General features: G+C 59.7%; 1 protein-coding gene across 1 annotated transcript in view; it reads right to left on the minus strand.

The window, feature by feature from the left end:
• CHD5 (chromodomain helicase DNA binding protein 5) overlaps positions 1-23,126 on the minus strand; it is a 59,054-nt gene extending 35,928 nt beyond the window's left edge. Inside the window, exons 1-6 of the mRNA XM_079147942.1 lie at positions 22,932-23,126; positions 13,388-13,515; positions 6,069-6,248; positions 3,598-3,716; positions 2,916-3,154; positions 1,025-1,149 (exon numbers count right to left, since the gene is read on the minus strand). Of these exons, the coding sequence (XP_079004068.1) occupies positions 1,025-1,149; positions 2,916-3,154; positions 3,598-3,716; positions 6,069-6,248; positions 13,388-13,515; positions 22,932-23,010 (870 nt within the window). The 5' untranslated portion in view covers positions 23,011-23,126. The remainder of the gene's footprint in view (positions 1-1,024; positions 1,150-2,915; positions 3,155-3,597; positions 3,717-6,068; positions 6,249-13,387; positions 13,516-22,931) is intronic.
• Positions 23,127-23,532: the final 406 nt, after the last annotated feature.

Consider the following 23,532-nt stretch of genomic DNA (forward strand, 5'->3'; position numbering starts at 1 on the left):
AGGGGCAGAGCTCAGGAACCCCCCACCCGAGGAGTCTCCCCAGGCCTCTCCTTGACTGTGCCCATAGGCCAGTACGGTGCCAGGTCTGGCCTGTCTGCACGGCTCACTATCGGCCCCTCCCTGGAAGTGCCTACTGGGCAGAGCGCACCTTAGGAGTGGGGCCCGACACAGTGGCTGCAGCACATGTGTGCTAAGCTGACCTGGACCACCAGGTCTGGGATAGGTCATCCCTCTGCTCCATATTTCCCTTCAGAGCAGCCAAACAAGATGTGGCACTCCTGCCCACCAAGAGACAGAGCTTCCAACTTCCTTTCAGCTTGCAGGGCTGAGGTGGCAGGGAGAAAGCCACACACACACACAGAAGGCAGTGGGCAAGGCTGAGACCCTGGCCTACACTCTCAACGTGGGGTCAGAGCTGGCCCTGGGGGTGGAGGGATAGCCTGGGCTCCAGCCAACCTGTTACATGCCACCCCACTGGGCACCACCCTCCCAGTGCACCCTGCTGCCCAGATGGAGTCACAGCTGTGGGCAAGCAGGAGTCAGAGAGTGTGGCTGCGGAAAGTTCCTGCCCAGAGCCCAAGCTAGAGGGGCCCTTGGAAAGATCTAGTCTATACCCCCAAGACCCACAGGGAAAGCCCAGCAGGCATGCACATAGAATGGAGGGGAGGAGAGGGAGGCCCCGCCCCAGCTGGCTTAGGAGAATGAAAGGAAAGCCCACTGTCCTGTCACCCAGGCCCTCCCCAGCAAGAATGCACGTAGTCTATGCACACGCACATACACATATAGGCACACATGCCCACATTCACACTGGTACACATACAGGCACATGTGCCCACATGCACACACATACATGTAGGCACGCATGCACACATTCTCACATGCATAGACACACATGTCCACCTGCACACACACACAAACATGTAGGCACACATGCCCATAGGCACACACACGCCCACACACGTAGGCCCACATGCACACATGTAGGCACACATGCACACATGCACACAACCCCACACACACTCACCGAAGAGCCCTTCTTCCTCTTGCCACTGATCCCTCCAAAGCGGAACTTGAGCCCAGCCACTTTCTTCCCCTTGCCCTTCTTCTTCCCATCTTTGGAGCCTTTAATCTTCTTCCTCACTCCAGGCCCTGAAAATGGGTCATGAAGACCAACTTCCACTTCATGCAGGGAGCCAACAAGGAACAGGTGGCTTTTACCCTCACCCTTTTCACGAGGCACGAGGGCAGAGACAGGATATCCCTGCTTGGGTCACACAGCAAGGAAAGGAAAGCCAGAGGCTGACCTGATCCACATCTGTGTGCCAGGCCAACACACTGGCCCTCTGCCATGAGCACCTGCCCCTACACTGTCCCCACCCCCACAAAGGAGCTGCCCCCAAGGAAGCCCCTTGCCCCTTCAGCAGAGCCACCAAAGGCACACCCATCTGCCTGTGGTCCATGCTTGGGCCCCGAGAGCAACATCCTGAAGCCAAAAGCCCTTTCTCCAGCTGCTAGCCTCCCTGGCAAGGCAGGGCAGGCATCACCCACAGCTGCCCCCAACTCGGCCAGTCCCCTGTGGGCAAGGCCCCGTGTGTGGAGGTAGCCACAGGGCAATTAGCCACCTAGGGAGTAATGACCCCCCAGCAGCCCGACCCACTCCCAGGATAAGAAGGGAAGGAGGGGTCCACACCCAGGATTCACACCCAGGTGGCCTCGGTCGAGGCTTTCCTCTGGCCTCACCACACGTGGGGACAGGGAGCCAGGAGCCCGGCTGCACCCTGGATGGTCCTACAGAAAACCTATTTCAACACTTCAAGCTGTGAAGCGGCAGCCCAGGGGATCAAGGGCTCAGCAGCTGGAGCCCAAGAGGAAACAAGTAAGGAGGCGGGCAGACGGCAGAGAGGCCAGGCCCTCCCTGAGGTCCTGGTGACCAGGGTGGGGCAGGACAGGTACAGGGTCACTTGCCTACCAGGTGCCCTCCACGACCTGGCAAAGGGATGCTGGGCACAGCACCACAGCATCATCCCAGAAATCGATGCTGCTTTTTTTTTTTGGTACCAGGGATCTAACCCAGGGGTCCTTCACCACTGAACTATATCCCCAGTCCTTTTTATTTATGTATTTTAATATTGAAACAGTCTCATTAAGTTGCTGACGGCCTTGCTAACTTGCTGAGGCTGGTCTCAAACTTGTGATCCTCCTATCCCAGCCTCTCAAGGCACTGAGATTACAGAAGTATACCACCTCACCCAGCTACCAATGCTCCTCGGGGCTGAAAAACAGGGTGACCCCCCCCATCAAAAACCAAATTAATATCCAGGAAGGCTGAGTTGTTGGAGATTGCACCAGGGATCACCGTGGGAGACCAATGTCCCCAAACCCCAGGAAGCCAGAAATCTCTACCCAGGATGCTCCCTCCCGGGGGCACTTCAAGTCCCACAGGGTCCTGCTGCCCTCCTCTCCCATCTGCAGCCCCCAGCCCTGAGTCAGACGACCTGGGCATCCTTCCTGGGTGCCCTCAGAACCAGTCTGACCACACACACCCCTTATTCCCAACTCCTGCATCTCCCTGGATCCTAAAGCCAGAGGAGGCAGCGACATGATCTTCCAGGCTGCCCAAGGGCCTGGAGAAGGACTGTGCCCACAGTGGGTGCCCAGATGAGAGAGGTCAACAGTCTAACCCTGGCCACCTCAAACACGAGCCTGCCAGCCCAGGGCGTGCAGGCCTCCCCTCGCTGCATCCTAAGCAGAGGGGCTGCTGGGTGGCCAGGCACAACCTCCGAAGCTCTGGCCCATGGTTCCCGCCCCCACCATCCCACAGATAGGACCAAAGCTCCAAGGTCACGTGGCTGCTGCAAAAAGGTGGGTCAGCCCAAGGTCCCTGATAAGGAGTGACAAGCGCCCAGCAGCCTCACCCTTGCCCTCTTTGGTCTTGGCCTTGCGGATGGGTACTGGCTGGGGCATCTGCTGGGGGCTGATGGCCAGTGGTGGGGCGATGGTGACTGTCTCTACGGCTGCGGCCACAGCCGCTGCAGCTGCTGCTGCAGAGCTGCCCTTGAAGGGGTTGTTGGCACTGAATTCCCGCCACTTGGCACCTAGGACGGTCATCATTTTGGACATGGGGATCTTCGGGTTCCTCTTGGCAATGAGCGGCCTGTGGTGGGAGAAATGGCCAGGATGGTGAGGGTAGAGCCGTCCCTTCTCCCGCCCCGCAGCATGCAGCACCCGCCCCCACTCCTGGGCAGAGAAACGGGAGGAGAGCAGGGGTGCACAGAGTCGAGCAAAGAATCGCCCCACACACTCCTGTTCCCTCTTCAGCTGGAGAGTTTCCAACTGGTGTGCAGACCGTGCAAGGTCTGAGGGGAGAGGGGGCGCTGCAGCAGGTCGCACCCTAGGGGAAGAGACCTGAGGACCCAGGGCAGGGCTGGCGAGGGAAGGCCTGGCCATCTGTTAAGACAAAGGGGTCCTACCCCTCCCCTGCCAGCCTGCAGGTCAGTGGTTGGCCTGACAGCCCTCATGCTCCCCGCCCCAGGGAAGGACAGGCCCTGAGGGCAGACCCCAAGACACCCTGCTACAGCAGCCTGGGCCCCAACCCACCGGAGGAACTGACTGAAGGCCTTGTAGTTGGTTAGCGTGTGGTAGTCCTCCTCCGAGAACAGGTAGTCCACGTCATCCAGGCCCCACTCGGCCATGAGCTGCCCTGAGGACTTGGGCTCCTGGGAGACATGGGCCAAACGTGGAGTCAGAGGCGGGGCCCCTCACCTAGGAGGCCCTGGAATGGGAAAGAGGTCTACAACTTAAGAGCAATTCCCACCCAGCGCTGGGACTCCCTCGGCACCCCACCAGCCCCTGACCCGTGGGGCGTCTCAGAAGCAGGCTCGCAGGCCACATGTGCCCAGAGCTTCCAGAAAGGGAAGGCAGCTGTGGGAGAAGCTGGTGGGACCAGGCCCCTCTGGCACGAGGGCTCCCCAACAGCCTTATGACCCTGGGGCAGGACAGGACGTACTCCAGGGAGGAGTGTGCTCCGGGAAACGTAGGCCATGGGACCGCACAGTGGCCTGAAGGTGGGTTTGGGAGGGAAGATGTCCCTGGGGAAGAAGCAGGGCTGAGGGGCTGTGTGGGGCATGGGGAGGACTGGGACCCCCAGATTCCCTCAGTGCGGTCCTGTTTGGCCCCTGAAAGGACAGGTCAGGTTCTGAGGACACGTATGTCCTGGCCAGGGTAGGGCATGGGTCCACTGCCTATCCAGGGCAGAATGGAGAGGGTCCCTTAGCCAGTGCTTCACTTTCTAGATGGGGCACTGAGGCCAGGGAGGGTATGTAACATATGGAGGCACCCAACCAGCTCTGGAGACCCATTCCAGGGCTCAGATGACCAGAAGGTCAAGCGATTCCATGCAGGCTGTGATTGGACCGGGAGTGCTGGCTGTGGGCTTGGGCTGGGTCTAATCTGGCTCCGACTCACACTGGCAGTGGGAGGTGGACATGTTACTTCCCCTCTCTGCCTTGGCCTCCCCCTCTGTAAACGGGGTAACGGCAGCACCTGCCTCACAGGCAAGAGCAACTTAGCAGAGATGCCTGGACGAGGACAGGTCAAACATGTCAACAGCTGTTAGCACGCAGCCCAGACTACCTTCCTCCTCCCTACAGCCCGCTCCCTCCAGGTACCTCTGAGCTGCCCCAGCCCCAGCCACTGGTCCCTTAAGTCAATCAGCACACATTCCTAGGCAGCAGTCCCTGGTCAGGTGGTCGTGTGACATAAGTTAGTCCCATCTGGAATGCTGAGTGTCTTGCTTGACATCTGGGCAAAGAAGTCCCACTCTCCCTCCTGCAGAATGGGGCTGAGGAGTCCTAAACTGCTCTGCACCCACCGTCAGCAACGAGGACGCCTAGCCTGAGCTCTGTTGACCCCACAGAGGCAGAAAGGGGTGCACGAACCCACCACTGGGGCCCACGCCCCAGAAATCCCCTGCCTCTCAGGCTCAGGGCCCTGACCCCACACACCCCTGTGCTGCCTCCGCCCAGAGAGCTGTGCTTTCTACTCTCACAATGGAAAGTCGCCCAGGTAGTACACAGTCTCCCTGGCCCCCTGGAGCCGAGGACCAGCCTGCCTGACCAGCACTACAGGGCAGCTTGGGAACTTGGCTCCAAGAGAGTTGAGAGGTGTTCTCAGAGGGACACCTCCCATGACCAACCTGCCCCTCCAGACACCCCAGCCATCCCTGAAAGCACCTAGGCCCTGCAGAAGCCAGGCAGTGGAGGACCCCATCGGGGACCTGAGGGCAGAACTATCAGTCCCTCGGTTATCACCCGTCGCAGACGGCACGCAACACACCCATGACTCAGGAGGGCACTGGGTGTGGGGACGCCCCGGTAAGAACGGCCCCTCGGCGGTGCCTCCCAGCTGCACTCATTCCCACGGGTGTGTCCGCCCAAAGCAGCTGCACTAACATCTATGCGTTTATCTTTATGCTGTGGGGCTCCAGGAACAAAGCCCACCTGGTGATCCCAGGTGATCCGCCACCACCAAGAGTGGGGGTCCAGGGCCCCCACGGCACACCCGAGTCCCAGGGGAGTCAGGCTGAGCCGAAAGCTGTGGCTTGTTTCACATCGTTCCCCACATTGGTGGGGAAGCCGCTTGACCCATCTCTGCAGCTGCTCTGCTCCAAGTTCAGGGGGAGACTTGGGGAGTGCCCACTCGCTCGGCAGACCTGCAGAGTGAGCCAGGAACAAGGCTCCCTGCCCACCCTAAGCAGGGCTATTGTTCACAGCAAAGTCTCCATTTGTCCTTTTATTTTCCTGAACGGCCCCAAGCTAAAGGTTCCTGACACTCAACCGAACTCACGCCATCACTCTCTCAGAAACAGCGGCAGGTGCACGCGGGCGAGCCACCGCCAAGAGCAGCGACACATCAGCAAGACGCGCAATCTCCTCCAAGCCCCAGACTTTGCCGATCGTTATTTCAAATACGCCTCCAGGACGTCTGGCCACCGTGCTTCTCGTACACTGTGTCCAACGACCACGGGAAAACTGGTGAGGGACCCGGGTTAGAGGGCAAGGAACTGTCACCTTTAAGCACCCATCATCATTGTCCTCCTCGTCCTCGTCCTGCTTCTTCCGCTTGGCCTTTTTCTCCTTCCTGTCCTTGAGTTTCTTCTTCTTCTTTTTGTTAGGGGAGTAGTCGCTACCTTCGCTCTCCGACTTCTCTTCCAGATCCTCCTCATTTTCTGAAAGCTCATCATTGCTCCCCTGGAAGCGGCAGGGAGACAGGGAGGGCATCAGAGGCAGAAGTGTGGCCCTGCAAGTGACCTGGCCAAGTCAGTCAGCCCACCCGTCCCTCACCCACATCCACCACTCACAGCTCAGCCCCAAAGCCTGGCCAGAGGGGCCACCCCGGAGCCAGTATGAGCAAGGGTCTCAATTCCCCTTAAACCAGACCCTCTCCCAAGCGAAACGAGGCCTGCTTGGACCAGCCCAGGCCAGTCCTGAGCAACTCAGGTTCTGCTTCGGGCACAGCGAGGCTTCTGTGGACTCCAGGACTGTGACTAGTTTTGCACAAGAGTACTGGAACCAGGAGCTCATGGTAGAGGACACCATGCCCAGAGTCAAACATCAAGGTGTACAGAAAAAGACCCACCCAGGAAACAGTGTCCCTACTGGTGCCCACCCAGGCTCCAGTCCTGAAGCCCGGCTGACTGCTATGTGCCACTGAACCACGCCTATCAAGTAAAACCTGTGATCCACATGGCTCTGCAGGCCAGCTCTCCAGAGCTGCCAGGGCACAGCCCACCTTCCCCACCACTCCGCACTGGCCGCTTCTCTCAACACGAGGCAAGGTAATTTAGGCAGCTCTTAAGCCTGGCTCCAGTGATTTAGTTTCTTCTCTGAACAGGCAGAAAATGGCCCATTTGTATGGAGATAAGAGTGTTTACAGCCAGAGCATCCCCACCAGAAAGGTACTGCCCCAGCAGAAAGCAGTTTCTTCCTGGCCTTGAGGAAAGGAAGTCAGGCAGAGTCCTTCTCAGTCCCCTTGGGCTGGGGTCTGTGGGGAGAGGCAGGCTCTGTGGCTACAATCACAGCACACAGCCTGTCACCCTCATGGCTGAAATGAACTGTTTTCAAAGTGAGCAAAGAGAGGCAGGGGTCGGGCACGGTGGTGCCTATAATCCAAGCAGCTCAGGAGGCAGAGGGAGGAGGATCGCAAGTTCAAAGCCAGCCTCGGCAACTTAGCAAGGCCCTAAGCAACTTCAGTGAGACCCTGTCTCAAAATAAAAAATAAAAAGGGCTGGGGAAGTAGCTCAGTGGCTAAGCCCCCCTGGGTCCAATCCCCAGTCCTCCCCCCACAAAAAATGGGGGCCATGGGAAGAGCTGGAGAGAAAACTGGAGAGATAAAACATGAGCTCACGAAATAGCAGCAGGGCAGAGGGAGCCATAAGAGAGTGGAGGAGGGAGGAGAGTACAGGAGACAGAGGAGGGTGGCAGAGGCGGCGGGGTCTGCCCGGAGAATCTTAGGAGGCCCCCAGGCCAACTCTGCCCTTACAGAGTCATGACCTAACCTTTTCCCAGGAGAGAGGCTCGGAACAGGCTCACCCCACTGGCGAGGCGAGGATGGCAAAGGCCACTGGCGGGGCTCTCCCTGAGATCTGGCCGGGAAGGACCCCTATCTTCACAAGCTCCCTACTTCCCGACTCGCCACCAGGCTCCCTGCTCTCAAACCTCTGACCTCCGTTAATCCCCAGGTCAGCACCACCAGCGGTCGGAAGAAACAGGGCCTCCTTGCTTTTCTGGAACCACAGTGTTTCTGGGAATACCGACTTGACCACCCTGGGAGCAGGGGCAGCTCCCTGCCCTGGCTGCTGCCTGAGCCTGGCCACAGCTCTCAGGCTCTGCCAGAGCCCTTGGAGGAGTCGGGTGTCAGACAGGGACATCCATTTTCCTCACAGGCGTCAGAGTTCAGCCACCATCAAGAGACTTGAGACATAGGCTCCACCCCAGCAAAGGTAAGGAAGGCGGAGAGAGGCCGCCCTGGGCTTCAGCACCATGGACAGCTGCTGCGGGTCAAGCCAAGGGCAGAAATCCACCCAGCCCTCAGCTGCCCCAGGGTGGACCCCACACACTGGCCAGGGATGAGGCCAGAGGACCCAGAGTCCTGCCAGTGGGTCCTGGGGCTCCCTGGGAGGCACTGCACCTTGCTAGCCAGGGCCTTGGGCAAGTCAGTGCACAAAGCTGAACCTAAGCCTCCTCATCAGCGCAAAGGCGATGCCACAAAGGATGGTCAGAGGAACCAAGGAGAGCTGGAAGAAAGGCCTTGGATGTTTCTGACACAGAGGCCAGCCAGGCACAGAAGCCACGCTCCGAGAAGAGCGGCAAGCAAGGGCAGAGCCGTGCGTTCAACGCCATCCACACCCTTTACTCTGAAAGCGCCAGACCACCCCCAGGCACCAGGGACGCGTCCTCCCCTGGTAAGGCCCAGAGATGCCCAGATGACTCTGATGACCCCGATGCTACTTGGAAGGCAGGGTGAGGAAACAAACCAGCCTCCTCTCCCTCGTCTGTGCATCAGGACTGGGCTGCAGCCTCCGCACAGGGCGAGCCTGCAGCTGGCCTGCAGTCAACATGGACAGACGACATGACTCGGAAGGGGCTGTTGTGGCAACAGCTCCAGAGGAGCCAGCCCAGGCATGTGTTGGGAAGCACCAGGGTGAGCGGGAGAGGAGTGGCCAGCACAGCTCGGCAGCAAGGCCCAGGGGGTGTGGAAAGAAGGGAGCAGGGCAGCAGGGAGGAGGGGCGGCATCTCCCGCAGACTCTCTGTCTGGCAGCAGCAGCAGCGCATGCACAGCTCAGGGGGAGCAGGCCTGGCAAAAGGCCAAAGCCAGGCCCTGACAGGCTCGCCCAGATTCCACCTGAGCTGAGTGGCAGGGCAGAGGAACGAGTTAGGGCCACCACGGTCCCCAACCTGAGGCTCAAGCAAGAGGTCAACCTCTCACTTCACAGAGGGGGAGGAAGCAGCCAAAGGGAAGGCTCTGAGGCCCAGAGTCCCCAGCCCACCTGCCTTCCCTGGACTTCCAGCCCAGGGAACCCACACAGCCTGGGCCACCCCACCTTCACCCGGCTCTCGCCCGAGCTCTGCTCCCCACCCGGATGAGTTACAGAACAAGTCTCTTCCAGCAGAACTCAGCACCAGCTGCTTCAACACGTCAGAACTGGGCCTCCTTTTTATGCCCCCCACCCCAAAAAATCTTGACTTGCAGAGGAAGTGGGTAGGGGAGGTTGAACTGGTTCTGAAACAACTTGCAGAGAGACCCAGGCACTAGGGGGGCCTCAGTGGCAAGAAAGGAAGACCAAAGAGCAGAGGGGAGGCCAGTCGACACCCTGAACCTACATGGGGTCTGTGGGCCACACCCAGCTCAGGGAGGAGACCCCTGCACAGACCTGTAAAGAGTTCCGCCCAGAGCTGGCAAGCAGCTGAAACACACAGTGGGGTGTGAAAATCAGGATGACGGTCGGGACTTTGACCTTGGCACTGTCCTTCCGCTGCAGCAGCCCCGGACGTGACTGTGGGAGACGCTCCACTGGCTGGAGGAAGAATCTTAGAGGACTCAGAGGCCACCTGCAGAGCCTTGCTGTGCTGGGAGGAGGGAAGAGCCTCTGCTCTGAGCCCAGTTTCCCACAGAGGGCACAGCACACCAGCCTCGGCCCTGGGGACCCCGAGTGGGCAGTCCCCGCCACCCTGCCTCCTTCCCGGCTGCGCAGCTGTTTCTGGATGGAGGCCTCTCATCTCCCCCTCTCCTCCCCGTATGCCCAGCGCACACACCGCATCTCCCAAGAAAGGACGCATTTAAACTCAAAGGAAGGACTGAGAGAGTCGGTCATTCTCAATTTGGGGTCCTTCAAGATTGAGAGGGAAAAAGAAAGAATGAAATATGAGCCTTCCCATTCACGACTGTTATAAACAGTTATAATTTAGCACTGAATAATTGGTTGCTATGGTAACCGCTGCAGTACAGGTTGAAATCATTTCTCCCTCCTGCGCTCCGGTCTGACAAGGAGCTTCATCTACATATGCTCAGGTTCCGGCTGCAGCCTGGTTATTTTATGTAAATCAGAATCCTTGACTTGCTGCCTGCCCCCACCCAAACTGCTGTTTGGGGCCCACCCACCCTGGCACCTCCTCTTGGGGTCACCTGGCTAGAGGCAAAGTGGGGCAAAAGGATACGATCCCCCTGCCTGCGATCCAGGTCCAGGGTCTACCGGGCAAGCGGGCAGCTGGGACCCTCCTCTCTGGACACAGTGTGCTCCAGATCCCCTATGATCCACAGCTGGTCAGAGCCAGGGTCTCAGGAATGCAGGGAAGGGGGCAGCCCGGGCCCAATGGTCACCTCGAGGGACCTGTCCCCTGGGGTCCTCCAGTCCACCCCAACCCTCCACCCTTTTCAGGAAGCACTACAGCATCTTGGCACAGAGGAAGCAGGGAGTATGAGGGAGAGTGGGGAGGAAACGAGGCAGGAGGAGGAGGAAGACATGGAGAGATGAGAGAGGGGGACAGAGGAAGAAATAGCAAGAGGTTCAGGAGGCAGAGACCAAGCAGAGGCCAGAGGGAGGCTCCGAGGGACCCAGAGAGAGATGGCAGTCAAGAGCCAGAAGGCGGTGGTAAAGACAAACCCAACCATGCCTCAGAGAAAGGGAGAGAGCCCAACAGCTCGAAAACGGAGATGTTGAGGCCAGGACCCTGGGGAGAGAGGCAGAGACCAGCCCTTCCAGGCTCTGGAGCTGCAGCACGGCCGGCACCCTCCCACTCCTGGCCTCTATCCAGACACTGCCTCCTTCCTGGTCAGGGTCATCATGTCCAGGAGGGAGGGAGAAAGAAGCCAGCCCTGCCTGGGGTGGTGGCTCACAGGAGCCTGCCACTCCCCTGCTGGGACCCGAATGGGGCTGGGTCTGCCCAGGTGGTGCTGTCCCTGGTCCCAGCCTCCTGGAATCTGTTAAGGAGGAAACTGGCGCTGGGCAGGGGTCACATGCAGGAAGCCCCTGCCCTTGGCTGTGCGGCCCAGGACAGGAGAACCACAGAGCTGGGGCTCAGGGGAGAAGGCAATGGGGCAGCAGAAGAGGTATCTATGGTCTCCACCAGTAAGTCATCCCAGAGCCTCAAAATCTAGACCACCCTCTGCCCAGCACAGGGGCAGACCTGCAGGGCTGGGGCAGGTACCAGCAGTGGAGGAGGAGAAGAAACGACAGCCAGGAATTTAGGGGCCTTCCTCGTCAAAAGAGCGAGTTCACAGTGTCTCCTCCAGTGGGGGAGCCTCCAGGCCCCGGGTCCTCCTTCTCCCTCCACAGCTCCAGTTGGGTACTGGGAACAGGAAGCTTCACCAGCTTCGTCACCCCCTTCATGACCCTTAGAAGAAGCCAGACTCAGAGCACAGGCCTACATATCCCAGGGGCCTCCCTACCCCCTACCCACCAAGGCAACCCTGACCTGCGTCCTTCCCTCACCAGTGGACAGCCTGCATGTTGGCCCAGGGGTAAGGGTGGAGTGTCCTGGGAGGGAACAGACACACATCAATCCTGGCCATCACACCAGAATGAAGACAGAGCTTAGGTCAGCAAATGTGGGAGGGGCTAAAGTCTAGGTGGGGAGGACCCAGACCTCTCCAGGAGAAGAAGGGGTGCACGCGCATGCACCCGCAGTGGAGGAAGAGAAGGGCCTGGTGCAGCTGATAAATCTGGAGGAGTAGCTTTGGGGTCACAGCTTGGTAGCTTGGACAAGAGGCTGAGGGGCGTGGCCAGGTGGGCCCTTGAAGAAGCTTCCCAGAGGGTCAGGTTCTGCCGGGTGAGAAATGCTGACTGCCAACCTCAGTGCAGAGCACCAAGCAAAGAAAACCAACCAGCTGCAGCCACCCCCAGCCAGGCCATGCATGAACACCAGGGCTCAGGATCACAGCCCCGGCGTGACAGGAGGAAACAGGCCACAGGCAGTTTTGGGCCCTCAAATGCCGGGCCCCCTGCACAGCCACTTCGCATGGGAAGGCGCCTAATGTGTTGCCCAAACAAGCAGGAGGTGGAAAGGGGTCAGAGCATCGAGGCCCTGAGAGGCACAGGCAGCGGGTCTCACGCCCACCACCATCCTCTCTCCCTCCACAGGGGTCTCTTTGCTCTGCCTCTGGCCCTCACCCTGGTGCCTCCAGAGCAGCCGGCCAGAGCTGTCACATCCTGTGCCACGTTGCCCGAAGCCCTCCACCAACCCCACCTCACTCAAGAGGTAGGCAAGCGGCCACAGTGGTCGTGGTCTGCCCCTGCCTTGGGTGGACTCCCAGGCACTCAGCAGGCACATGGGCCCTGGTCTGGGCCTTCCTGCGGCCCTCCTCTCTATCTGGCTCTGCCCAGGGCTCCTCACCAGCTGCCTTCCTGGGCCTCTCCCCTGCCAACACTGGACCAAAAAAGGGCAGAGCCCTAGCCACATGTCTCCGGGTGGCTAGGAGAGGACACGCCTGTAGGGGGAAAGCTGACGCTGCAGTCCCAGGTTCAGACCTCGGCACACCACGTGCGACCAGGGGCATGGTCGCCCCTGAGCCACTAATCGCTTGCCTGTGAAGCTAGATGCATGACACCACCCTCTCCCCAGGGCTGCCTGGAGGACTGGAGACAATGCCCAAAAGCCTCACAGTCGGCATGCACAGGGGCACCCAGGGTCCTGTTCCAAGTGGGAGGGACCTTACGCTACCTATCTGCCTCTGTTTCTCCACGTGACAAGGATGAATCACCATCCCCATTGCAACGATTTTTCTTGCTTTCCTTCCTTCTTTCTTTTTTTGCAGAGGTTGTTTAAGAAAGCACACATATTCAAGGGAAAATGCAGCCATCTCTCCAGAGGGAGAGACAGACAAGGTGGACCCGGGGGATACAGTGAGTCCAGGCGCATGTGCTCTCCGTCCGCCTCACCAGACTCTCCTATCCAGAGCTGCTGGGAACCAGAAAGAGACCAAAGCCCAGGTCCAAGGGCAGCAAGCCCCTCACCAGGACTCACCGCACCTCTCGGCCTCTGTATGTCCAGGAGGTCTGCTTAGAGGGACAGAGGCCTGCTATGGCAGCCAGGAGAGAGTGCCAAGAGCCAGGGAGTGACCACCAGCTGTGAGGGAGGGAGGGTGACTGTGAGCGTCCTACTGTCCCCACACAGGGCAGCCAGGACTAGAGAAAGGAAAGATACCCTCTGACGTTCTCTCAGAAAACAGGACACGTCTTTAACACCCCAGAAAGGCTGGTGTACACCATGCTTCCAGGGCAAACTGGTTTTGGTGTTTCCCAGGCAAACACGGGGTCTCTGGGAACCTGGGGCTCCTGGGTGCAGGCCCAGGTCTCCCAGCGGCCACACTGCCCCGCCCTTGAACTCTCACCTCTTTCTTCTTCCGCTTCCCTTTGGACTTGCTCTCCTTGAGCTTCTTGGATTTCTTCTTCTTAGGAAGGCTCACGGGCTCCGCAGGGAAGAAGCCATGGAAACCTTCAAGACCACCATCTTCTTCTTCTGGAAGAGGCGAAGTGGGGAGCGGTTATCCTCTGCTCCCCTAGGGACTCCACCTGCCAAGCCAACGTGCCCCTCCCCAGACCCAGCCAGGGCAGGGCAGGAATATGAGCTGTGGTGGATGGTGCCAGGTTCCCTTTCTGGGTCTTTCCTTCCCTCCTCTAAAATGGGACAATAACCACCAACCCCTGGTAGGATGGGAACATGGAAGCTGAACTCCAGGAATAAAAGCAAGTGACTATCAGTGGACACTGTGGACAAGGTGCCCAGGGAGGAAGCAGCCCCAAGGAATCACCCCAGGGAGGGTCAGGCCAGACAGAGAGGCCAACCTGGGTGAGGTCCATCTTGTCCTGTGAACACAGAACAACGGGGACACTCGGGTCCCATCAACCAAGGACCCTGTGACACTAGCACAGCAAGAGCCAGGGGGTGCTAGCGGAGGGACCCACCCAGAAGGGTGCCAGGACACTGTGGGTTTGCCAGGACCCTGCAGGACGTTCACTGCACCCCCGCCCTGACCCCACAGCTGCACACACAGGTGCGTACTCCTCACCCTGCACACGCACACACACACACACCAGACAGTGTGCCCAGCTCATGCCATCTGGGCACCCAGAACGATGTGGCACCCCACAGAGAACGACCACATTCTCCACACCTGGGCTTCCCAGGAGCCACCAGATCCTGAACCCCTTGCTTGTTCCAACACCTTACAGGCTGTGAGGGGCACAGTGGGCTTGGGGGTGGAGAATCTTTGAAGAAGAAACTGGCTATAGCTGGGAGTGGTGGCCACACCTGTAATCCCAGCCACTGGGGAGGCTGAGCAGCAGATGGAAGTTTAATAAGACCCTGTCTTCAGATGAAAAATAGAAAGGGCTGGGATGTGGCTCAGTGGTGGAGTACGTGCCTAGCATGCCCAGGACCCTCGGTTCAAAAAAGTAAGACACTGGCTCGGAGCTCCACCCTGCTCCCTTAAAGGGCAGAGGGTGCCGTTGCCCCTCCCCCACCTCCAACCTAGAGGAGGGGGCTCCCACGTGCACTGGGGGCATGATGTGTGCCCCTGCCATGGGACACGGTGGGACGGGGCCTGACTCCCACCCAGGAAACCACAGGTGAGCCCAGGGTTCCAGGACCCCAGGCATGGGTCACGAAGGGAGGGGAGGAGAAGAGGGTCCCCCAGGAGATACAGCGCAAGAAATAAGTCACCCAGAGTAGAAAAATGCCCACACACAAGGCAAAGGGCCATCTAGAAGGAAAATCTCCAAGAGGCCAGGGAAGGGACCCACCAGGGCCAGTTCCCCTTGCCAGCTCATCCTGCCCCACCCCGTGTGCCATGAGTGGCTGGGGGAGCTATGAGCAGAGCCGGCTGGGACACCCAGTGGGAGACACAGCAGGGTGAACAGCTCAGAGTCCAAGGGCCACCTTGCACGACCCCACCTGAGGAGGGCGCGGCTGTCCAGGGGACAGTCACCCAGGAGAAGGCGTCCTCAGAAGTTCTTCTGCCAGCCAGCTGTGTGCAGACCACATGCAACAGACACAACAGTCACATACGTGTGCATGGACACACACACACACACACACAGAGGACTCAACCAACATCCCCTCCCATGCTCCTCACAGGTCCAGCCCCCAGCCTGGGAACCCTGCCCATTCCCTGTCCCAAGGGAGGAGGGGGAGGCTTCCACCACACGCACCCAGCCCTCAGAGGGCCCTGGTGGCTTTGGTGGCTGAGCAGACAACCTTCCTACCACTGACCCTGCAGGGCTAGATGGCACAGGTAACCCCCACCAGGTGGGGCTGCACCACTGCCTGGCCCCCAACCAGGCAGCAAGTCCTGCTCTGGCTGCACAGCCCCCAGGAGTCCACAGGCAGAGGCAGAGCGTGCCCAGGTGCAGCGACCCGGAGGAGCAGCAGAGCGCGGAGCAGAACAAGAGGAGGAAGGCTCCAGGAAGCTGCCGCAGGGAGCTGGTCTCGGCAGGGGTGGCCTGAATGTGTCCTGAGTGCAGGCCATTCCCGAGGGACCAGCAGAACGTGGCCTGACCCACCGAGGGGCACCGCTGAGGACACGCCCACGTGGAGGTGCAGATGTTGTGGCCTTAGATGAGCTCCAGCTCACAGAGGCGTGGACAGTGGGGACCAGGCCCTGGGGACAGCCAGGACAAGGCCAGGGGCTACTAGAGCTGACCCCATCTGTCCCTCCAAGTCCCAACTTGGCAGGGCAGGAATTTTTAAACCAGTTGAAAATGTGCATGGTGACCCCCGGAGTCATCCTGGAGTGGAGGAGATTGGCCAGCATGTCCAGGCTGGCACGCAGCTTGGCTAAGGTGGTCAATGGGATGCCCACCCATAACTTGCCCACTCCCCTCGCCCCACAGAGACCGCCTAGGCAGAGCCACCCCACCCCCTAGCAGTGCTCGACATGATTATGTAACCCGCTCGAGGCTGATGCAATCTCGGGGGCGGGGGCTCCCCCCTCCTCTGGGCTGTCCCGTCTCCTTCCAGCAGGGCAGTCCCCAGACTTAGGAATGTCAGACCAGCACATGGTCTCTGACTGACCAGAGTGGACAGGATGAACAGGTGGCTGGGGAAGTGGTGGAAGGAAGCTTGAATCTGCCTGTAGTGGGAAGAAAGGCAAGAGACGGCCCAGGGGTAATGCTGACCACACCCAGGACGAGTCTTGGAGAATCCTCCTAGACCCTGCCCACCAGACTCCTGCTCCCCTCCCAGAAGACCTCGCAGCCCAGGGCCATCTGCCTGATAAAATCCTCCTCCAGGAAGATTCGGAGTTGGCATGGGAGATGGGCACCCAGCGCTGCCCACCCCCATCTCTGACAGGCCCTTCCTGTTCCCACAGGCTTCTGGGGACCCAGGGACACCTCAAGTCTGACCCTCTGTGACGCTGCCCCGCATGCACCCTGCCTTCACTGGAGCCCCAGTCCCTCATCCCACAAGGCCTCTCTCCCTCCTCTGCAACAGGCCATGAGTCTTCTCAGGCCCTGAGGTCTGGGAATCACCGTTTAGCAGCCAACGTCAGCCATTCCCTGAGCCCCAGTCCCTTCTCCCTGCAGCCCCATCTGGCAAGGACAGCGCAGAGGCGTTGAGGGTGCAAACAGGGGTGGTGGGCTCCCACGGCTGGGGTGAGGGGCTTCAGGACTCCTTGTCCTGCCAGATCTTGGCCTGTCAGAGCTGCCCCCACCCTCTGGCCCGCCTGGCTGTGCCCTCCCACACCAGCCGTGCCCCTCCAGGGCCTGAGGTTCCATCGATCCAAGCCAGCTATAATTAGGACCATTAGCCTGGTTATCTCTCACCTCCTGAGGTACCCAGGCGGAGCAGGCCTGGGAGGGGTGGGGAGGCTGCTTCAGAGACAAGGAACGATGGACGGACGGGAGGGGGCGGAGCCTGCTAGGGTGAAGACAGGGACCTTCTTCAGCGTTCAGCCCTTCGTTAGCTCCCTGTACACACTCTAGGTCAGCCCCAAGGGGCCTCGAGCTGACACTCACAGCTGGGTGGCTCTTCCCAGGCCATGGCACCATGGTGGCTAATGCCCACACCCACCTGCACTAGGCTCCAAGTACCCGACAGTGTCATCTTCACTGCGATGGCACAAAGCTACCCTGGGAGATATGAATTACCAGTCTCACTAGATGTAGAAACTGGGTCCCAGAGGATCCATCAGTTGCCCACAGCCAGCAGGTGGGACAGCCACATCTGAACCCAGACAGGGGGTCCCGCCACCACAGTGGTCCCTTCCCAGGCCCCTCCAGTCATCAGATCCTCCCAGAATTCAGCATTTCAACAGCATGTCTGGTGTGGCAAGCGGGATCAGCACCGTGGGGACCATGAGGTGACGGAGGCCAAGGAAAGCAGGTCTGGAAAGTAACAGGGGCCCTCTGGGAGGTCAGGGCTGGTCCCTGCACACACCTGGAGCAAGCCCCGCTCCTTCTGGGAGGGGCAGCGTCAGGGCGGAGGGGCTGCAGGGAGCTTTGGAAACAAGCCTCTCAGGATAAAGGTTCTAGGTGGGCCAAGGGTGTGAAGAACAGCGTCAGGAACTGGGCAAAGACCCTCACAAAGACCCTCAAGCCACGGTCCGGACCACCAAATCTGGGAATGATGGGGACCCAACTCAGCACCCACCATCCTTCCCAGGGTCTAAAGATGGGGACTCCTGTTCCCCAGGCCTGCAACCCAGCTCCAATCAGGGAACAAGGCCACCTGGTGGTCAGGACGAGGGAGGGACAGGGCAGTACTCTGGCTTCAAGCCACCACCCCTCCTGGGGGTGGCCGACGTCCCTGCCTGGCTGGCTCTAGCTTCTGTAAAGTAGCCTATTCCAGTGCCCTTCCTCCCAGGTGATGAAGGAATTAGGAACTGTGAGTGAAGAGTGGGGACGTAATACCCAGGAGGGGCTCAGCAACGCAGGCAAAGACAGGGAGGGTGGTGGCAGAGTGAGGGCTGCCCAGTTCTTTTTGGGTGCCTAAGGGGCCAGGCATTCTGGCCAAGGAGGAGCCCAGACGAAAATTCCCATTAGTCCCTGGGCCTCCCTGCAAGACACAGGACCTAAGATGATGTGGGGGGCAGTACTCACGCCCAAGAAGTGATTAATAATTTATTTATGACATTTAACAAAACCCAGACATCACCTCATTGGCGTCTCATCAAAAGAAAGCGCCAGTCCTGAAAGGGGACTAAAGGGGAGGAGGCAAGGCTTTTACCAAGGAGTGGGGAAAGTGAGGGCCCGAGACAGGCAGGAAGAGGCCGCCAGGCCCAAGGAATCAGTGTGGGCAGGAAAAAGACAGGAGAAGGGGGCACGGGGAGACAACCACAGAGGCAAAAGGAGAGGCAGGGAGAAAAGACAGAGGCACCAGACAGAAAGAAACAGGGCAAGGCTGATGGACATCGAGACAGAAGGGGGACGGGGGAGAGAGAAAGGGAGGGGGAGACAGAGACAAAGACACAAAGATGAGGCAGAGAATCTGAGTTTCACTGCAAGAGCCCCAAGAAAACATCAGACACAGTGCCTGAAGTCTCAGAGAAGATACTCACTAAATCTGTGTTGGATGGATGAATGGATAGATGGATGGATGGATGGATGGATGGATGGATGGATGGATGGATAGATGGATGGATAGATGGATGGATAGATGGGGAGGGATGAACTGATGGCAAGAAGGCAGTAAGGCAGGCATATGGACAGATAGATGGTGGTGGATGGATAGAGGGATGGTGGGTGGGTAGATGGATGGATGAAGGATGGGTGGGTGGATGTTGAGTATATGTATGGATAGAGGGATGGATGGATAAGTAGTAGACAGATTCTGGATGGACAGATGGATGTGTATGTATAGAAAGATAAGTAGATGATTGATGGAAGGATTCTGGATGGACAGATGGATGGTTAAGTGTACAGATGGTAGATGAATGGATAGATGGTGGATGAATGTATCGATGGATGAATGGTGAGTAGATGGGTGGATGGATGAATGGTGGGTAGACAAATAGATGGTGGCTGTATGTATGGATAGATGAATGGATGGATGGTAGATGAATGGGCTGGGTGGATAATAAATATATGAATGGTAGATGAATAGATGGACGGTGAGTGAATGGTTAGTTGGTTGGTTTTATGCATGAATAGGCAGATGTCTGGGTGGGCAAGGGGCTACATAGATGGATGGATGGACGTATGAACAGTTGGGTGGAAAATTGATGGAATGACACCTGAATCTTAGTCCTTCATCAACTTGGAATGAGAATGAATAGCCCACTGGCCACTTATATCACTGGGAACACTGTGCTCCCTTTGCCTCCCTTCGCCCAGAAAGAATATTAAATGTAATAATAGAATCAGGATGCTTGAAACCCCCACACATACACACTTCTCAAGAATACAAACAAGCTAAGATAGCATGGGCCTTTAGAAGTTATGATGGTCACTCTCAGATGGCCCCTGAAACTCAGAAAGCCAGAGATGCTCATGAAAGATGGAGCCAGTCTTGTGGTCATGGGAAGCAAGGCCAGTCATGTCCCTGGGGACAAAGTGATCACAGTGCCCGTCCAGGGAAGAACTTGGGCTCACCAGCTTGGCTGTGATTAAGAAAGGGCCAGGTCAACTATGCAGGGAGCTTGCCAACCCACCAGTGGCCCCAGGAGGAATCAGTGCACATCCGAGGAAAAGGCTGGAGGTGCCAGGCCCCTGTCCCCCACCCCTCCAGCCCCGTTGGGGGCTTCTCACCCCCAGCCCTCCTCCTGCCCAGGGTCCCACTCCCTCCAGCTTACTGGATGAAAGTGCAAGTCTCAGAAGCATTTCTCAGAAGCCAGGATAGCTTCCCCCCTGGATGGTGCTAATTATGCCAGCCACGGTTTACTGGCACCCACTATATGCCAGGCACTATGACCTAAATGTTCCACATGTACCATCTCATTAGGCCTCATAATAGCCCTCTATGACGTAGTGGGTGGTATGTCCATTCTGGAAGCAGGGACACTGAGGCAGAAGGCTGGTGAGCTTGCCCAAGGCCACTCAGCTAACGAGAGCACAGCTGAGATTTGAGACCATCTCCATCCAATTCTCAAGCCCTCACTCCGACCTGTCCTCCCCACTGCCAGGAAGATTTGGCAGCTGCTGGTCCCTGAGCCAAAAGAGGTGGGCACCCACCCCACCTTCCTCCTGGAAGCAGACTCATCCACCTGCCACAAAGTCAGAGAGTTAGCCGGGGTTGGCAGGAAGCAAGACTACTGTTGAGTAAAACTGCAAGGGCCACTCTGAGCAGGAGATGCGGAATAGAGACAAGCCCCGCCCCCAACAAAAAAATGACAAGAGAGCAACTGCTTTGGATTAAAAAAAAAAAAAAATAGTTTGACAGCCCCAAAATACTAACTCCTCCAGCCTCAAACTGCAATGTTTCAGAGCCAGCTGACTTAGGTCACTGCCATGGACCTGGGACACAGGCTGCAGAAGGGCCACAACAGAGGGCTAATAGGCAGGCCAGTCCACACTGCAGGAGGGATGTAAGGCTGGAGCCAGCATCACGTCTAGGGGGCCCAGGGGGGATCTAGGCTTCCTCCACCCTCAGACACTAAGACCATCATGATCTCTGGGCACCCTTGGTTCTGGGTGCCGAACACAGCAGGTGGTCAAGGGACTTCCACTCGAAGGGGAGCCCACTGGCCCAGCAGACAGTAACACTCCAGAGAGCAAGAAATGCTGCCAAGACACTCGAGCATTAAAATGAGTCTGAGTCTGCAATGGGGCCACACTTAAGCGAGAGGATCAAAGAGGGCCTTCCGTGGTAGCATTGGAGTTGAAACCCAAATGGCCAAGACAAACCTTTGAGCAAAGGAAAGAGGAAGTCAAGAAGAGGTCACAGCCAGGGCCCAAGGACAAGACAGAGCCCGAGGTGTTCCAGAATCCACAAGGAGACCGGCATGGCTGCTTTGTGCAGATGAAGGGGCATGGAGAAGGAAAGGATGGACCAAGGTTCCAAGCTCTGACTTGTGTTCAGAGGTGACCCTGGCTCCAAGTGGGGGTGGTCAGTGAGAACTGGCTGGGAGGTTCTGGGACGTGGAAAGGAGCCTGAGCCTGGGGACAGAGCAGCTCATCTGGTGCACGGCTGGAATCCCCAGGCAAAGGGGCAAGAGCAGCGTGTCTTCTCTGCCAGCCTCTGGGGATTACTCTCAGAGGCCCTGGGGACAACATCTCCCTGCCCTGGAGAAAAAGGGAGAATGAGGGGCAGACGGGAGATTATGACCAAGACCAACCCCTGTGGCCCTAAGATGAGCTGGGTGGCCACCAGCCTGGCACTATGGCCCCCAACCCTGCCTCCTTTCCTCCAAAAACTCTGTACCCCCATACAACCAGAGAGTCATAGTAAGGCAAGAAAGGGACAGGGGACTCCATCAAGGGGTTCTGCAGTCCCAGAAATGGGAATGAGCCTGACCATGCCTGCTCAGCTGTCCACCATCCCATCCGTGCCACAAAGGGCCACACCCCAAACACCACAGGGAGTCTCACCGAAGGAAACGGTGACCTAGCTTACTGAGGAGCCAGGCTCCCAGGTAGAAAACAAACACAGGTACCCGCTGTGCTGGGCCTCTGTGTTCCCCTCCGGGGAATGGGTCTGATTCTACCAGCCTGGGAAGGTAACAGCCACTGTCCAGGCAACCCCACCTCCTGTGGGGACACCCCAGCAGCCTCTTTGCTAACTTGGCCTGACCGAAAGATGAGGGACAGACTCCTGCAGAGGCCCCAGTCATTAAGCGAACAGAAATCGAGGGGGCGTGGCCACCTGGGGGTACTCCCCACAGCAGTGAGAAGGTGCCAAATAGCCTGGAGGCTGCTGTACCCCAACAGGAGTTGGGGTGCCACTGTATAGTGGCATCTTCTCACGCCTGGAGATGACATAAAACATCCCTTGGGGCCAGATGCACATTCCCGGGCCGGGCGGGTCCTCCGGCCTCTCAGCCTCAGGAGGGGCGCTGAGCAGCTGAGGAGGGCGGAGGGCGACCGGCGAGGCCCTGCCCATTCGGGCCAGGTGGGAAAACATCAAACATCGGAACAAATGGCGGGCAGCTAACTGAACGGTTACCCTGCAGGGTAACCCTCGGCAGCCAACCCACTCACGCTGAAATCCTAAATTCTGCGAGAGGAAAGGAGAGAGGCTGCAAGGGCAGGGGCGGCGGCCCGGGGGCATCGGGCCCGGAGCCAAGGCAGCAGGGTGGGCTGGAACGCCGCTGCGCCGGGCGGCTGGGGCTGAACACAGCGCGGGCGCTAGGGCGCGCCAGGAGGACGCCGGCGGCCCAGGCAAAGTGCAGGGGAGCGGCGGTCACAGCGCCCAGCGGCCGGGCAAAGGGAGCGGGAGTCCCATCCCGCGCGCCCCGGCTCGCAGTCCTCGCGGGCCCGTGGGGAGCCTCCCTGCTCGGCGCCTGCCGAATCCCCAAGCCCAGCCGGTCCTCGCCCCGCGGCCGGCCCCACCCAGGCCACCCCGGGGCGAGGCGCGCGGGGGGCCGGGTCCCGCCTGCCCGCGGCGAGGCCAGGGGCGCGCGGCGGCGGGGCGAGAGGCGGGTGCGCCGCGCCAGCAGCCGGCGCGATTCCCGCCCCCTTCAAGGGCACGCGGGCTGACCCCGGCGCGCCGCGCCCCCTCCCCGCCCGGACGCCCGGCGCAGGCTCCCGCCCGCCGCCCGCCGGCCCGCGCCGCAGCCCGGGGTCCGGGTCGCACCCCGCCCGGGGTCGCCCGCGCGCTGCGCCCCGGCGCTCGCCCTGCCCCGCGCCCTTGGCCGCGCGGCGCCAACAGGGCGGGAGCACAGCCCGCAGCCCGGGCGCTCCTCCCGCGCCGCGCCTCCCCCGCCGCCCGCTCCGGCCCGGGGCCCGCGGGTCCCGGCGCCCCCATCGCCCCGGCCCCGGGGCGCCCCCGCGCCCCCTCACCTGACATCTCGTCCTCGTTCTCCATCTCCTCGGCGAACAGCCGCGGCAGCTCCTCCTCGGTGCCCAGCGGGCCCCGCATGCCCGGCGCGGGGGGGAGGGGAGGTGGGCGCCCCCCTCCCGCCGGGCGCGGTGCCAGCCTTAACCCGTGCGCTGCCGGACGGGCGCGCGCGGCGGGCGAGGCGGCCTCGGCGAGAAGATGGCGGCCGCCGGCCCCCCCACCCCCCAAACCTCCACCCCCCCGTCTCGACCCCCCTTCCTCCGGCCGCCTCAGCCCGCACCCGCACAGCCCGGGCCGCTCCGCCCACCGCGCCCGGCAGCCCGAGTCCCGCAGCCGGCCGAGGGTGGCGGCGGCAGCGCCGGCGGCACGGCGGCAGGCGGGGGGGCGGCACACATGCCCGGATTGTGACGTCCAGTCTGGTTGCTGTGGCAACCCCATCCCATCGTTCCGGCAGCGGGACTAGTTAACAGCACAGAACAAGTTGGGGAGACTAGTCCTGCGCCGCCGGGAGAGCTTGGGGGACAGGGGCGCTCCGACAGGGGGAGCCGTCGAGGCGCCAGCGCGCCCGGGGACCCGACGGCGGAGCGGGTTGCGGGGACTCAG

This window comes from Sciurus vulgaris, assembly GCF_902686455.1.
Source record: "Sciurus vulgaris genome assembly, chromosome: 1".
Taxonomy (NCBI): Eukaryota; Metazoa; Chordata; class Mammalia; order Rodentia; family Sciuridae; genus Sciurus; species Sciurus vulgaris.